The sequence below is a fragment of the Homarus americanus genome, unplaced genomic scaffold (genome assembly GCF_018991925.1).
Source record: "Homarus americanus isolate GMGI-L3 unplaced genomic scaffold, GMGI_Hamer_2.0 scaffold2558, whole genome shotgun sequence".
Taxonomy (NCBI): Eukaryota; Metazoa; Arthropoda; class Malacostraca; order Decapoda; family Nephropidae; genus Homarus; species Homarus americanus.
This window is the reverse complement of record NW_024745671.1, coordinates 697,480-712,500: the sequence shown is the minus strand read 5'-3', so window position 1 is coordinate 712,500 and position 15,021 is coordinate 697,480. Positions and strand designations below refer to the sequence as shown.

General features: G+C 39.9%; 1 protein-coding gene across 1 annotated transcript in view; it reads right to left on the bottom strand.

Annotated features, from left to right (window-relative positions):
* The window catches only part of LOC121878767 (zwei Ig domain protein zig-8-like), a 68,135-nt gene extending 53,355 nt beyond the window's left edge, over positions 1–14,780 (bottom strand). The window contains exons 1-2 of the mRNA XM_042385181.1: positions 14,774–14,780; positions 14,130–14,338 (exon numbers count right to left, since the gene is read on the bottom strand). Coding sequence (XP_042241115.1) covers positions 14,130–14,338; positions 14,774–14,780 — 216 coding nt within the window. The remainder of the gene's footprint in view (positions 1–14,129; positions 14,339–14,773) is intronic.
* Positions 14,781–15,021: the final 241 nt, after the last annotated feature.

The window sequence follows — 15,021 nt, the reverse complement described above, 5'->3', positions numbered from 1 at the left end:
CATTTCTTTCAACATCTTAGGATTATAAACATTTGGATAAGTCTTTTGGTAATGTTTGTTAAATGTTTGATCTGTAGCAAAGACCACCTAAGCCTCTCAATAGCAAAGACCACCTAAGCCTCTCAATAGCAAAGACCGCCTGCCTCCGCCTCTCAATAGCAAAGACCGCCCGCCTCCGCCTCTCAATAGCAAAGACCGCCTGCCTCCGCCTCTCAATAGCAAAGACCGCCCGCCTCCGCCTCTCAATAGCAAAGACCGCCTCCGTTCCTCAGTTACAAAGCCCACCTTCCCCTTTCTCAGTTAGCCATTCTCGACCTTTACCCACTAGCTGACCACCGCCACCACCACCACGCTCCCCCGCCACCACCCGTTCACTCACATCGATAACTTCAGGAGGTGACCTTTCCTTCATATCACTGCGGGTGTTCATAATATCAGAGGTGCAATACGTAATAAAAAAATAAAATTCCGTTGCTTACCAAAGGGAGGTGGAACGCACACTGATTTATTTCTTAGTCGTAAACACAGAGATAAGGTTGTCTTGGTTTATATGTAAATACTCTTATTTCTTCTAAAAAAATGTAACTAGAGGGATTCGTTTCTTTGATAAGAAGTTTAAAGTTGTCATTAACGCATGTATTCGTCCTTACGTGCGTATGTCCGTCCGTCCGTGCGTCCGTTCACGCGATACTGTTCCATCAATGAAACTTACTCGTTGCGTGATATAGTGAACCGATATTTTCATCATTTCTACACTCATGCCAAGGCTTGACAACCTGACGGCTCCCCTGACAGAATCAATCACATCCTCTCGTCTGCGTCTTACACTGAAATTGCCTATTATTTTTTTGACTCTCTCCAAGTGTCCTCCCACTCGCCCGTGTCTCTCCCTCACTCGTTCTCGGATGGTAAGAGAGACAAGAGACAAGAGACAAGAGACCTTCTCCATCAACAGCAACTTCTAGTTTCTCCCTCAACCTCACCATGTCCTTTGTGTTTATCTTACGACACCGGACAGTGACTAACAGCCTCCAGCTCACACGTAATAAACTGATCATAAATGTATACAATGACATTATCCATTCATGTATCACATAATATATCTACACCAGTGTCAACGGATTACATTCTAGTAAATAAAAAAAAGATGATATTTTTCGGTTTACGATAAGGAAGTTACCTTATAACCAGCTTCTATTTACAGTTCAGTAATTCCTTTTCCGAAGCTCGTGTCCCCCGTGGGAGTTGACAGGACGTAAGGATGTCATTTTTTTTTCTTCTGTGATAACCTGTAGAAAGTCTCCTCTACTTGCCACTCAAGACGGACGTTACCCCGGCTTATCCTTGGAAAAAAAACTTTGTTAGGTGTCGAGTCAGCCTTTAATGAAATAAAGTCGCACTGCAGTGAAAGTTTGTTGGTCTCAAGTGAGGGAGCGTGTCGACGAGGATGATACGATGATGTGACCTGTCTCTCTCACGTCCAGGTGTCGGGGCTGACTGACCAGATACGGGACATAGCTGGAGCTCTCTCTCTCTCTCTCTCTCTCTCTCTCTCTCTCTATAAATATATATATATATATATTTATATATATATATATACTAGACACTGCTTCAAGGACACAGCACTTAGAATGATGACGTATAAGAATGAGTTGTGTTGTGTTGTGTTGTGTTGTGTTGTGTTGTGTTCTCTGGCGTGTGTTGGAGCTGCAAGTGAACAACGTTGCTGTAGGATATTTCCCCGAGTATATTAAACAATTGTTCCATCTTTCCATCCTTCCTCTGCTCCTGAATATTCTAGACAACAGATGCAGTATTCTTCAGGTCACCTTACGAGCTCGAGTCAATTGTCTTTGGTTGATTTTCTTGTCCTGTAAAATCTTACGTTGGGGTTTTATTATTTTGTCTGTTTGAAGATAATATATAAATCATCTGTTAAAATATTATACAACGTTCATTTTCGTATATTCTATTGAGTTTATATAAGATGCTACTGTATAAACCTCATAAATACTTACAATATAAACTCACTCGTGATAATTATAAGCTATTTATTATCTTACTGGAACTATTTGGCAATATACTAGCAAAAACACACACACACACACACACACACAAACACACACACAGAGTAAGAATTTTATTTAGTCTTTTTTTAATTCATTTTAATACAACTTTCTCATCCCTAATATCCCACCTTCCTTCTTCTCCTACTCCTCTTCCTCCTCCTCCTCCTCCTCCTTCTCCTCTTCGTCCTCGTCCTCCTACTCACCATCCTTTTCTTCTTCTTCATCCTCTTTTCTCTTTCCTAACATCCCACCTCCTTCTTCTCCTGGTCATTCCTCTCCTTTTCTTCAACCTCTTTCTCCTCTTACACTTCCTTCTCCTACACTTCCTCCTCCTTCCCCCTTCTCCCCCTAGTCATCCCTCTCCTTTTCTTCACCCTCTTCCCACCTTCTCTTCCTCCTCCCTCATTCCATCACTACTGGTACATTTTCTTGCCTCTACAATTGCTAAAAAAAATTACAACTCTTGACCCAAACAATCATCTTTATCTACAACCACAATCCCACCAGTTCCTCCTACTGCGCGCGCTCTCCTATATATTGTAGGCACGCAATATTTTCCCTCTGTGGTTTTCGCGCACTTAAGTCCAAATATAACCTGGACTACAAACCTCAACCCATGATTCAGTTCTCACCACTCTCTCTCTTCTTTTCCTTCCTCCTCTCTCCTGTTCCTTCCTTCCTCCTTTCTCCCCTTCCTTCCTTCCTTCCTCCTCTCTCCTCTTCCTTTCTCTTCCTCTCACCATGCACCCCATCACTTTATACCTCTCTCTCTCTCTCTCTCCCTCCCCCTCTCTCCCTCTCTTTCTCTCGTTGCTGCCATAGTTAATGCACTGATAAAATTCCCACCAACATCCCACTGCTATTTCAGCCTGGTTCCCTTTGCCCGGCTCTCCACTATACTTATCACCAATACACTGTTGAAACGCTATACATATGAAGAGAGACCTTCCTCCCAATCTTTTATTCCTGTCACCTCCTGGCTGTGTAACTCGCCTCCCTGCCAGCGCCTGTTCTTCCATATATAACTTGTATCTTTTCAACTGTATGTGATAGAGGCACCTCATAAAATCCTTAAATCAATAGTCGTCTCCATAAAGCGCGAAGCAAACTGTGGTGTTGGTGGAGAGTTTGTATACAGTGTTAGCCTGTAGTCTCGTGTTCTTCCTGTTCCCTGTGTGTGTGTGTGGGTAACCTTTTTTTTTTTTGCTTTTAATTTCTTTTCATATCGACCATCACATTTAAGTTACTCCCGAAGGACATGTTATACATTCACTCTTGCTCGTCTGGATTTTTAACTTAAGGTTTTATAATTAATATGAAAATTATTATTACTTCCGTCTTTATAGCGTTAATTCTAAGTCAATATTCTTGGTCTTTTTTTTTTTTTGCCACTAATCTGTTAACCACTTTTTGTAATGCCTTCTTCGTTATCTACGGTGAAAACAATATCATCTGCTTATCGAATATTAGGTATTATTTTACTATTAACTATTATTTATTTATCAGTGCTTACAACTTCTCTCATTAAAGATTCTAAATAGATGCTGTATAATGTTGGGGACAGCACACAGCCTTGTCTAACTCCACTTCTCACTAAACCAACCAATGTCTTCATGACTCACTAACACTTCACCTTCCCGAGTACAACAAACACAAGTTAAATCTCATATTTCCACCATTAACGTCATTTTTTAACACTTTCTGGGTAGATTACAAAAATTTATTTATTCTCTGTTAGTAATGATTAAAACACACAGGTAATTTCCACTCTATACACCTGTACTGTACTTAAAAATACATTAAATAAATATACTCAGCATTGCACTACCTCTGTTGTTGCACATCACCACATTATTTCCCAGCACAGCTCCTCTTGGCCCCATTTCTTTCGCTACTCAGGAGATAATGGTCTTTTACCACTCTTAGCGCCTCTACTGTCCGGGGCCACCATCACCACTACCCCCCCCCCTCCCCACACACACCTCCATAATAGGTGTATAAGAACACTTTACATCGACCATTACGGCGAAATAATCAAGAAAAATGCGCCACTTGACTCACTTGAGGTTTGTAAACACATCAGCGCCGGACGATGGAAGCTGCAATTACTGGAACTACAACGGTGATCCCGAATGATGGATGGTATTCCGGATAATCGGTCACGAGTGAAAGGCTATGATTTTTTTTTATCCTTGTGAGTGACGAGTTGTTTTGATTCTCAGGTAAAAACAAGTTCTACTGAATTCTGCTAAATATTCTAAAGTAAATGCATTCTAAGGCATCTAATTTTAAAAGTAACCCTTCAAATATATACTTTGAAAGTTTGAAGTGTATTAAATAGACAATAATAGTTTAGTCAATCATTATATTTTATTTGTTTGTTTATGGAATTATTTTGGTATATGATTAGCTCCACAAGTCTTACCATCCCATCCACATCTTCTGTGGTGTCTTAACTGTAGGATGCTGTTGGAACAATAAATCGACACTAATCGTCTTCTCGTTATTAAAGGCAACAAATCTATTATAGACCATTTGTGGTTCTTCTTCTGGTTCGTCTTTCACTCTTTCTAACTTTACATTAAAATTGTCTACAATTACTAATTATTCAATGGGTTTGATAGCTCCTTTGACATTAAATTTTCAGAAGGCTTTCCTAAAATCTAACCAAACCTGGCCTAACCTAACCTAACCAAACCTAACCTAACCTAACCAAGCCTAACCTAACCTAACTTAACTTAACCTAACTCATCCTCTCAGTAACATTTGTTGGTATATGAATCCTTAGTTGTTACCACGAATTTCATACCAAATTTACCTAACACAATTGACGCAGACCAACATATAACTGTACACACTCACACAACTCCTGGATTACAAAATTATTAATATTACTATCACACTTAACCACCTGATAAAATAAAGGGACATTTTTCCCTATTAATACTATGTCAACTTTATCTTTAGTTAACTTCAAACCTTTTTAAACTTTTAAGTGTCTTCCAGCTCGATTTTAACCTTATTGAATTGTTTTTATAATAGCCAAGGCACTGTTCTACCCAAGCAGTATAGTTGGTGGCACTTGTTGACACTGTGACCTGTAAATACTGAAGACAATAACCAGTAGAAGTTTAGGTGACACTGATCCAACAGGAATTCCAGTGGAGTGTTTGTGGATCAGGAATTCCAGTGGGTCGTTTGTTGTGGCTGTTGAGTGTTATTGATCTGGTGTAGGAAGTGAGACTCAGTGAGGAAGATTTACCATTTGTTTTGTTTTTTCTCTACAAGATGAGGAGAGGATGTAGAAAAAGAGATAGGAATGAGGTGTAAAAAAAAGAGATAGGAATGAGGTGTAAAAGGTGGATGTTGTTGTGTGTGTGTGTGTGTGTGTGTGTGTGTGTGTGTGTGTGCCTTCACGATAGCTAATGTATCCCCAGCACACCGCACCACAACAATCCTCCATACTTACCTCCACTATACACTATCACCACCAACACTACATCAATTACTATACCCCTCACATAACACTACTCATCATTTCACTAATACTACCACTAATTACTAAACACCACCACATACCACCACCACCACCACCACCACTCACCACCAAACACCACCACATACCACCACCACCATCATCATCATCACCACCATCATCACTCACTCATCAGACAACTGACTATGTGCTAACTCGTGTGAAGGAACTTTTCTCTCCTTCACCACCTCTGAGCTCCTCTAATTACTGCCGGGTCTCTCACTGTCTCGGGTTCCCAAGTTCTTGATTAAACATTCCTTTTCCTTCCTCATGACGTCATTCTGTTAAGTGCCTCTTCGTTTGACATAAGATACAGCGAACACTTGAGGAAGAGTCAACTTGGAGGGGGGGGGGAAAAGGATCAGGATGTGGTGGTGGGGGGGTGTTGATCAGGATGTGGTGTGAGGGGTGTTGATCAGGATGTGGTGGGTGGGGGTGTGTTGACTGTGATGTGGTGGTGGGGTAAAGGATCAGATGTGGTGGGTGGGGGTGTAAGGATCAGAATGTGGCAGGGTGGTGGGGTGTTGATCAGGATGTGGGTGGGTGGGGGGTGTTGATCAGGATGTGGTGGTGGGGGGTGTTGATCAGGATGTGGTGGGTGGGGGGTGTGTTGATCAGAATGTGGTGGTGGGGGTGCTGGACTGTGATGGGTGGTGTAAAAGGATCAGAATGTGGTGGTGGTGGGAAAAGGATCAGGATGTGGTGGTGGGGGGGGGGTGTTGATCAGGATGTGGTGGTGGGGGTGCTGATCAGGATGTGGTGGTGGGGGTGTGTTGACTATGAATGTGGTGGTGGTGGGGTGTTGACTGTGGATGTGGGTGGGGGGTGTTGATCAGGATGTGGTGGTGGGGGGTGTTGATCAGGATGTGGTGGGGTGGGGTGTTGATCAGGATGTGGTGGGGTGTTGATCAGATGTGGTGGTGGGGGGTGCTGATCAGGATGTGGTGGTGGGGGGTGTTGATCAGGATGTGGTGGGTGGGGGTGCTGATCAGGATGTGGTGGTGGAGGTGTTGACTGTGATGTGGTGGTGGGGGAAGTTGATCAGATGTGGTGGTGGGGTGTTGGATCAGTATGTGGTGGGGGGGGTGAGGGAGAAGAGTTCACGCAGGATAAGAGGAAGTTTAGGGATGATGATATTAACTTATAAAGGATCTGATCAAGTTGAAAGTAAAGATGAAATAGTGTTAGATTGTGTTAAAAGTCAGTGTTAATTTAGAAGAAATTTGATCAAATTCCTGTTAACTAATAAGAAGTTTGATCAAAGAATTAAATTAAATTGGCGATAATAGTTTGATCAGGCTTAGAATATGAAAAAAAAACGTAACTTGAATGACATGTAATCAAGCTAACGGCAAAAAACTGTATAAGTTGATTTGACCGAGTAATGTGACCTTGTTTTTAGGTCAACACCTGAAGAGAAGAAGAAGAAGAAGAAGAAGAAGAAGAAGAAGAAGAAGAAGAAGAAGAAGAAGAAGAAGACTGAAACCTGTATCAGATGTGATCGGATTAGCAGGAAGGGGAACACGCGCATAGAGAAGTGTAATTATGTTTGGAAATAAGTGGGAACTAACTCTCTGCTGGATGTGATCAAGTCTGGGAAATGGAGGAAAATTTTCGGAGAGATTTGATCAAGTTAGTAGTAGTAGGAAGGGGGAGGTGGATGGGGGGGGGTTAAAGGGGGAGTTGGAGTAAGGGAGTTGGTTAATTTATGGAAGGGATGGGAAGTGGAAGGAATGGGTAAGTCGGGGGTAATTTAAGAGGTAAATGAGAGAATGAGGGACAGAAAGTCGGTTTGGATAAGTTAGGGTTAAGTTGAGAGGTGAAGGAAGGAAAGAAAGTCGGTTTGGATAAGTTAGGGTTAAGTTGAGAGGTGAAGGAAGGAAAGAAAGTCGGTTTGGATAAGTTAGGGTTAAGTTGAGAGGTGAAGGAAGGAAAGAAAGTCGGTTTGGATAAGTTAGGGTTAAGTTGAGAGGTGAAGGAAGGAAAGAAAGTCGGTTTGGATAAGTTAGGATTAAGTTTAAGGGTTAAGTTGCTATAACATAAACCTACAAACATGGAAGGTTCCTCATTAAGTTACGAGGGATGAGAATGTTACAACTTAATACAGAAGAATAAGACAAGGAAGAAGGATTGACTTACACGAAGCAAAAATTGATGAAATGTAATTATATAGAAGGTGAAGGAGAAGAAGGTAAAGAGAGAGAGAGAGAGAGAGGAAGAACTTGCGTGGACAGTATTGGGTGAGTCTAAAGATAATTTAAAAAAGAAAAGAAATTAAAATAAACCTACAACTTCCTTTTTAAGACAAGTTAGTAATAATTAACCAGCAAAGTTAAATGGGTGAAGTTTGCATAAGGATCCAACGTTTTTAATTAGGTTATAAGTAGAAGCTGCAAGACTCAAGAGAGAGAGGGAGGTGGTTAACTTTGTAGGAGTAAATAATTATTCTGGGAAAGGATGGATAAATAACCTAGGAGGAGAAGGATTGGTGTTAAGTTGGATTACAGGGCTAAATGAGTTAAGAGAGAGAGAGAGAGAGAGAGAGAGAGAGAGAGAGAGAGGAGTAGTGGCTGGCGTGATGGAGTGGAGGAGGTAAGTTAGGAAGGGAGGAGGAACAGTGGAAAGTTAAGAGAAGATGAGTGAGTAATGAAGGAGGAGGAGGAGGAAGGAGAGGAGGGAGGAGAATGAGGAGGAGGAGGAAGAAGAAGATGAGGAGGAGAAAGAGGTAATAAGAGGAAGAAGAGCAGGAGGAGGAGGATGAAACTTAGGATGAGGTGAAGTTAGGATAGAGAGAAAGCGAAGTTAGGACAGGATTAAACCATGATAAAGAAAGGGTCAAGTTAGGCTAAGAAAAGGATAATTAAGAACATAGAACTAAGCTGATAAAAGATAAGCTGAAAAATATGTGAACCGTAACTTAGGGCGGTAAAACCTAAGTTCAGATGTTTAGAAGTTAAGCTGGTAGGGGTTAAAGTTAAGCTTGAAGGGGTTAAAGTTAAGCTTGTAGGGGTTAAAGTTAAGCTTGTTGGGGTTAAAGTTAAGCTTGTAGGGGTTAAAGTTAAGCTTGTTGGGGTTAAAGTTTAGCTTGTAGGGGTTAAAGTTAAGCTTGTTGGGGTTAAAGTTAAGCTTGTAGGGGTTAAAGTTAAGCTTGTTGGGGTTAAAGTTAAGCTTGTAGGGGTTAAAGTTTAGCTTGTAGGGGTTAAAGTTAAGCTTGTAGGGGTTAAAGTTAAGCTTGTTGGGTGGTTATACACTGAGTTAGACGATACACATTAAGCTAAGTTTGAAGAGGAAAAAAGTAAGTTAGGGTAGAAAAGTTACAGACTGAAATTGAGAATAGTTACTGTAAGTTGGGAGAATGAAGGAAATAAGCTGGGAGAATGAAGGAAATAAGCTGGGTGAAGGGAGAAAATAAATTGGAAAATGGATAAACTAAGCTGGGGGAGTGAAGGAAATACATTGGGAAAGTGAATAAACTAAGCTGAGGGAGTGAAGGAAGAATTAAGAACTGTTAAAGGGGAGAGGGGAATGGATTAAAGGGGAAAGAGAGGTAAAATTAACTCAGGGGAAGGAGACGAGGTGAGCCGACCGCCAGAACAGCTAAATCAAGGGGGTCTTGTTGGAGAGGGCCGGTGCTTACAACACCACTCGCCACCCCTCACCTACGTCCTCACTCGGTGCTGGAGGCTTTACCAAGACTTGTTTCATCCATACGGGAGAGGCACAGAGAGGGATGTGCTACAGGGAGGGATGGGAGAGGCACAGAGAGGGATGTGCTACATGGAGGGATGGGAGAGGCACAGGATACGCGGACAGGTATTAGATAATTGGTGTTCCATGCCTAACCCTTTGAGGACGAGAGGGTAAAATTATTATCCTCAAAAGGTTAAGGTAATTTTATATACAATTTTATATATAATGTGAAGTACACTGCAGGAAGACTCGCTATAAATACTGAATATACTTAACTATTATAAAACCGGAAAAAATGAATATAATTTGTACTCAAGTCAGCATTGTGAAAAAATAAAAACGTTTTGTGGATCGTGATTGAAAAAAAAAACAAGAAAAAATATGACAGACAAAATTGTTTGAAAATGTTAGAGCACCACAAAATCGCCAGAGGATTTTTTTTGTTATATATGAACTCGTGAAATTTTTGTCAAAAGGTTAAAATAAAGATATGAGGTAAAATATATCAGAATAAAGATTACACTACCTTATAATTATATATTTATGGTCGCAGTCTTTCCCTTCAGCTCCTCATAAACCTTACCACAGAGAGGTCGTGTGTTGATGCGTTTATGCCTAATAAACTGTTTTTTAACCTCAGCATTTTCAGAAATTTTTCAAATTTCTCGTTTTAGTTTTATGCAATCAACAGAAACACAAGCGTCCGTTATACATACGCAAATATTATGTATATATGTATACAATATGTAAATAACCCTAAACAACCTTGTAATACACATAATTATACTGTACAGACAAAATTTACAATTGAATTTAAGAATCTGGATCAAAAGAGGACATTCTGTAGGTAACATCCACGTATCGACGACGCCTGACTTTTCTCGACCGTGTTTCTTGATATCAACATAAATCTGAAGGTCGAGACATCAGCCAGTGGGGGACAACCAGAGAGAGAGAGAGAGAGAGAGAGAGAGAGAGAGAGAGAGAGAGAGAGAGAGACTCACAGGGATGACAAGAGCTGACCAAATCTCCCAGTTGAGTTTCGCAGCTCCCGGGGCCACGCTGAGCCGCGCATCACCCCACGGCTTGACACGCACCAATAACCTTCACGAAATCTTTGGAAATGTGATTTTTATTCGGCATCTGTGTCTTCTTCTTTTCACATTTTTCTTTCCCTTCTCTGTCTTTCTTCATCATCAAGTTTCTTGGTATTTCTTTTCTCGTTCCTTCTTGTTTCTTATCATCATGTGTGACTCTGATAACATATTTTCTCATTCTCTTTCTGCTTCTCTTCCTCCTCATTATTTGCAATTCCTTCTATGACTTTTTTTTTTTATCCTGGATTATTTTCGTCTCTTGCATTTTTGTCGTTTTTTTCCGTGTTTCTTGTTCATCATTATCATCATGTTGTGACTTTCCATTATATCTATTCGGAATTTCTGTCTGTTTCTTTTCGTTCTTCCATATTTTCTTTTTGTCCTTTACGTTTCTTTAAGTTGGGTTATCCATTTTTTTTGTCTCTTCTTTCGTTCTCCCTCATTCATCCTTTCATTCTTCTGTATTGCTCATCTTCATTTGAATTTCTTTATCATTGTATTTCGACATCATGAGAGAGTTATGACTCAGACACAGCCTTGAGTACCACTGAGGCTATTTCTTCGTAGTCTCTCTCTCTCTCTCTCTCTGGCATCCCTTCATCAGCCTTCTCCCAAAGATGATACTATAGACAGGTATGATAAAGCAATTGTTTTGTTTTGTTTTAATTAATTCTTTCATTTTCTCTTTTTGCTTTGTGCTGTCTTTCTCTCCATCAGCCAGGGCTTAACTTTCTAATTATACTTTCTCTCTCTGACTCAATAGATCAAGGAAAGTTAAAGTAGAGTGAGTTTTATGTGTGTGTGTGTTTTGTAATAAATTCTTCCTCTCTCTCTCTCTCTCTCTCTCTCTCATCACACACGTCACTTTCCCAGCTTTACTTTCTCTCACAGGGAAATAATAACAGAACAAGAAGAGTTACGCCAGAGTGAAGTGTACCCAGGATTTTTTTTCCTTTTTTTTCGGTTTTTTGTCAGAAATATGACCTCAGTTCTCAGTCGGATATCGAAATTCACGAACCATCAGAAATAACTTTTTTTTTTGCACACACGACAGAAAGAAAGAGAAAAAAAAGCAAATTTGGTTCTTTTTTTTGTGCATTTGGTCTTGATAGATTTACTGAGACGGAGCTCCAGTTTTCTCTAATACATACATACATACATACATACATACATACATACATACATACATAGAGGATGACCAATTCTATATTGATCTCTCTCTCTCTCTCTCTCTCTCTCATGTAGACACAGAAACAAACAAATATGCAAACACTCATACACACGCACACATATACACACATACACACAAATATAAACATTCAGACACTTTCACACACACAGAAACACATACACACAGACACAGACAGACACACACACACAAGCGGAGTAGATCGTAAAAACTTTATTAAGAAATAATTGCAGAAAGATTTTGAGAATATCTGAATTGGAATAACATATTAAAACTTTTCTGCCTTTTTCTGCTTGGGAAGGAAGGGTGAAGGAAGGGGGAGGAGGTGTATGGGGGAAGGAGGAAGGAAGGGGAGGAGGAGAGTAGGGCATGGGGGGAGGGAGGAAGGAAGGAGGAGGAGGAGAGGAGGCATGGAGGGAGGGGAGGAAGGAACAGGAGGAGGAGACATGAAAAGGGAGAGAGGGGATAGGAAGAGGAAGGAGTAAGGAAGGGAAGAAAGAGAGAGGAGGGGGAGATGAAGGATGAAAGAAGAGGGAGAGGGTAGAAATGGAAGAAAGAAAGAAAAGTGAGAGAACGGGGAAGGACAGGGAAGAGGTGTAAGTGGAGAGGAAGGAAGAATGAAGGAAGAGGAAGGAAAGTTTAAAGAAGAGGGATGAAGAATGGAGGAAGAGGGAGATAGTGAAGAAAGAATGAAGGAAGAGTGAGATAGGAAAGCGTGGTTGAGAGAGAGAGAGAGAGAGAGAGAGAGAGAGAGAGAGAGAGAGAGAGAGAGAGAGAGAGAGAGAGAGAGAGAGAGAACGGTTGAAACATAAAGGAAGAGAAAGAAAGAAAGAGAGGTTGAAAGAGAGAAGGAGTAGGTGTAAAGAGAAGCAGATGAGAACGGGGAATAAGGAACACACAAAAAAAGGAGAGGAAGAGAAGGGATTAAGTGGCGGAAACGGTCAAAGGAGGAAGGAAGGTGTGAGTGTGCGAGAGAAGGGAGAGAGAGAGAGAGAGAGAGAGAGAGAGAGAGAGAGAGAGAGAGAGAGAGAGAGAGAGAGAGAGAATGGACAGTAACATGTTAATTAAATGAAATCTGATAAAACTTTTCACTACTCAAAAAAATCATAAAAAACAAATAAAAAATAAAAATAAAAAAAAATTATCCCAAAATTCCCCCAAACTTTTATCCCTTCTCCCGCAAAAATCCCTAAAAAAAAAATCCCGTAAATATATATTTTTTTTAAACTGAACGAAAACTAAAGATAAATGAACATAACACTTTGTTTCGTGTGTCTCTTGTAACTGTTCCTTGTCCCTGAGTGTTTCATTAATCTTCGTACACTTGTCTTTACTTGTCATTCTTCCCTTATTTATTTTCCCCCCTTTCTTCTTTGAGGTTTATGACTCCTTTGTTTCCACACTGCACAACAGAAGGGGAGGAATAATGATAGTGGATGGATAAATAGATAGATTAATTGGTAGATATATCGATAAATGTATGTATGTATGTATGTATGTATGTATGTATGTATGTATGTATATATGTATGGATTGTGTATGTAAGTATGTATGTTTCCTTGTACGTTGTATCTCTCTCTCTCTCTCTCTCTCTCTCTCTCTCTCTCTCTCTCTCTCTGTGTGTTACCCTTCTTCCTCATTTCACCACTCTTTTTTCTTTTCTCTCTCTCTTATTTCTCTATCTCCCTCACTTTCTTCCGCCCTTATCACTATCTAGGCCATTCTTACCCCTATCTTTCCTTCTCTTTCATCCAATTTCTCTCTCTCTCACTGTTACAAATGAGAGCGTTAATGTGAAATACCGCCCATAATGATCATTTACTTCCTGGAGGAAATGAAAGGAACTTGATGGAGTACTAATGACCTAAAATATTCCCCTTAAATAATAATAATAATAATAATAATAATAATAATAATAATAATAATAATAATAATAATAATAATAATAATAATAATAATAATAATAATAATAATAATAATAATAATAATAATAATAATAATAAAAATAATAACGACAATAACAACAATAACAACAACGACAATAACAACAATAACAACAACGACAATAACAACAACAGCAACAATAATAACAACAACAACAACATCATACCTACCCTACGCCGTAACACACAATTCGTCTTGTTAACTAAAAACTCAAATGACTGAATAACTACCCACCCCCCCCCGAGACACACTCTCTTAATGATGGTGCAAGAATAACCTTAGCTGGATTAACATGTTACCTGAGGGGGTGGTAGTGGCACAATACCTGTTCAGTGATGTAATAATTAAGGCGATCATACCTGGCTACCGGGCACTGCAGCAAGTAGATAGATAGATAGATAGATAGATAGATGCCTTGTTTATGCATAGATGATCCCAAATAATAATAATTGTAATGGTGAAAGAAATTATGATTCACTGTTAATGGAATGCATATATTGTCATCATTGGACACTATACAGGAACACCTACCTACCTACCTACCTAGTAACTAAAGAGAAACACCAAATACGACAAAAAAACAAACAAACAAAACAAACACTTACCATCTCGTCGCCCAGGAAGTATGTGTAGCATTTGATGGTGGCAGTACCTCCTAACTGAGCCACCACCTCTGTGTTGTTTTGTTCCTCTGGGGTGATGTACTCAGTTGTCGCTTCTCTGGGACCTACTACCAGTTCCCTCTTCTGGTAGGTGTTCTGTGATATTACCCCATCTTCCTTTTCTTCCTCCTCCTCGCTCCATCCAGATACACCTTAAAAAAAAGAAGAAAAAAAGACACACTAAGGTAAATAATGATGAATGTTGATAAAGAGAGAGAGAGAGAGAGAGAGAGGATATCTACACAGTGTACGAGTAAATTGATGGAAAATGGTGTGTCATGTCCGTAGATTTCACCATGCAGTTTTTAACACTGAGCTAGTGAAATTTTTAACTTTCCCAAAAACCCTGTTCAATTATTTTTATCTTTGGGGATAGATTTAGTCAGCCCTGATGCCTGAATTTCCCGATTCGACGTATGGAAGTTTTTTTTTTTTTTTTTCCTTTTTTTTTCATATATTTCAAGGATGACTTAATTGCAATCCTATGACCTTCAATTCCTTCTTTATTCCCTAATCACTGTGGACTTCCTGCCAGAGTTACATCCTCAAAAGGGTTCAGCCACCATATCTGACCAACATATACCTACCTGTCATTACCTTATTGTTCTACCAAGTTAAAAACAAAAACAAACGTCATCTGTCTCATTATTATCATCAGTAATACCTCTCGAGTCCACCAAGTTACACGACCCATATTTTCATCAAGCATTGGGACGTCAAAACTAAACACGGGTTACAAAATGGTTCTCCGTTTCTTAGGTGCTCTGGTCTCTAATATTACCTCGTTATATTATCATGGTTGGTGTTATAATGGTGTGGGGGAAGATAGTGGTAA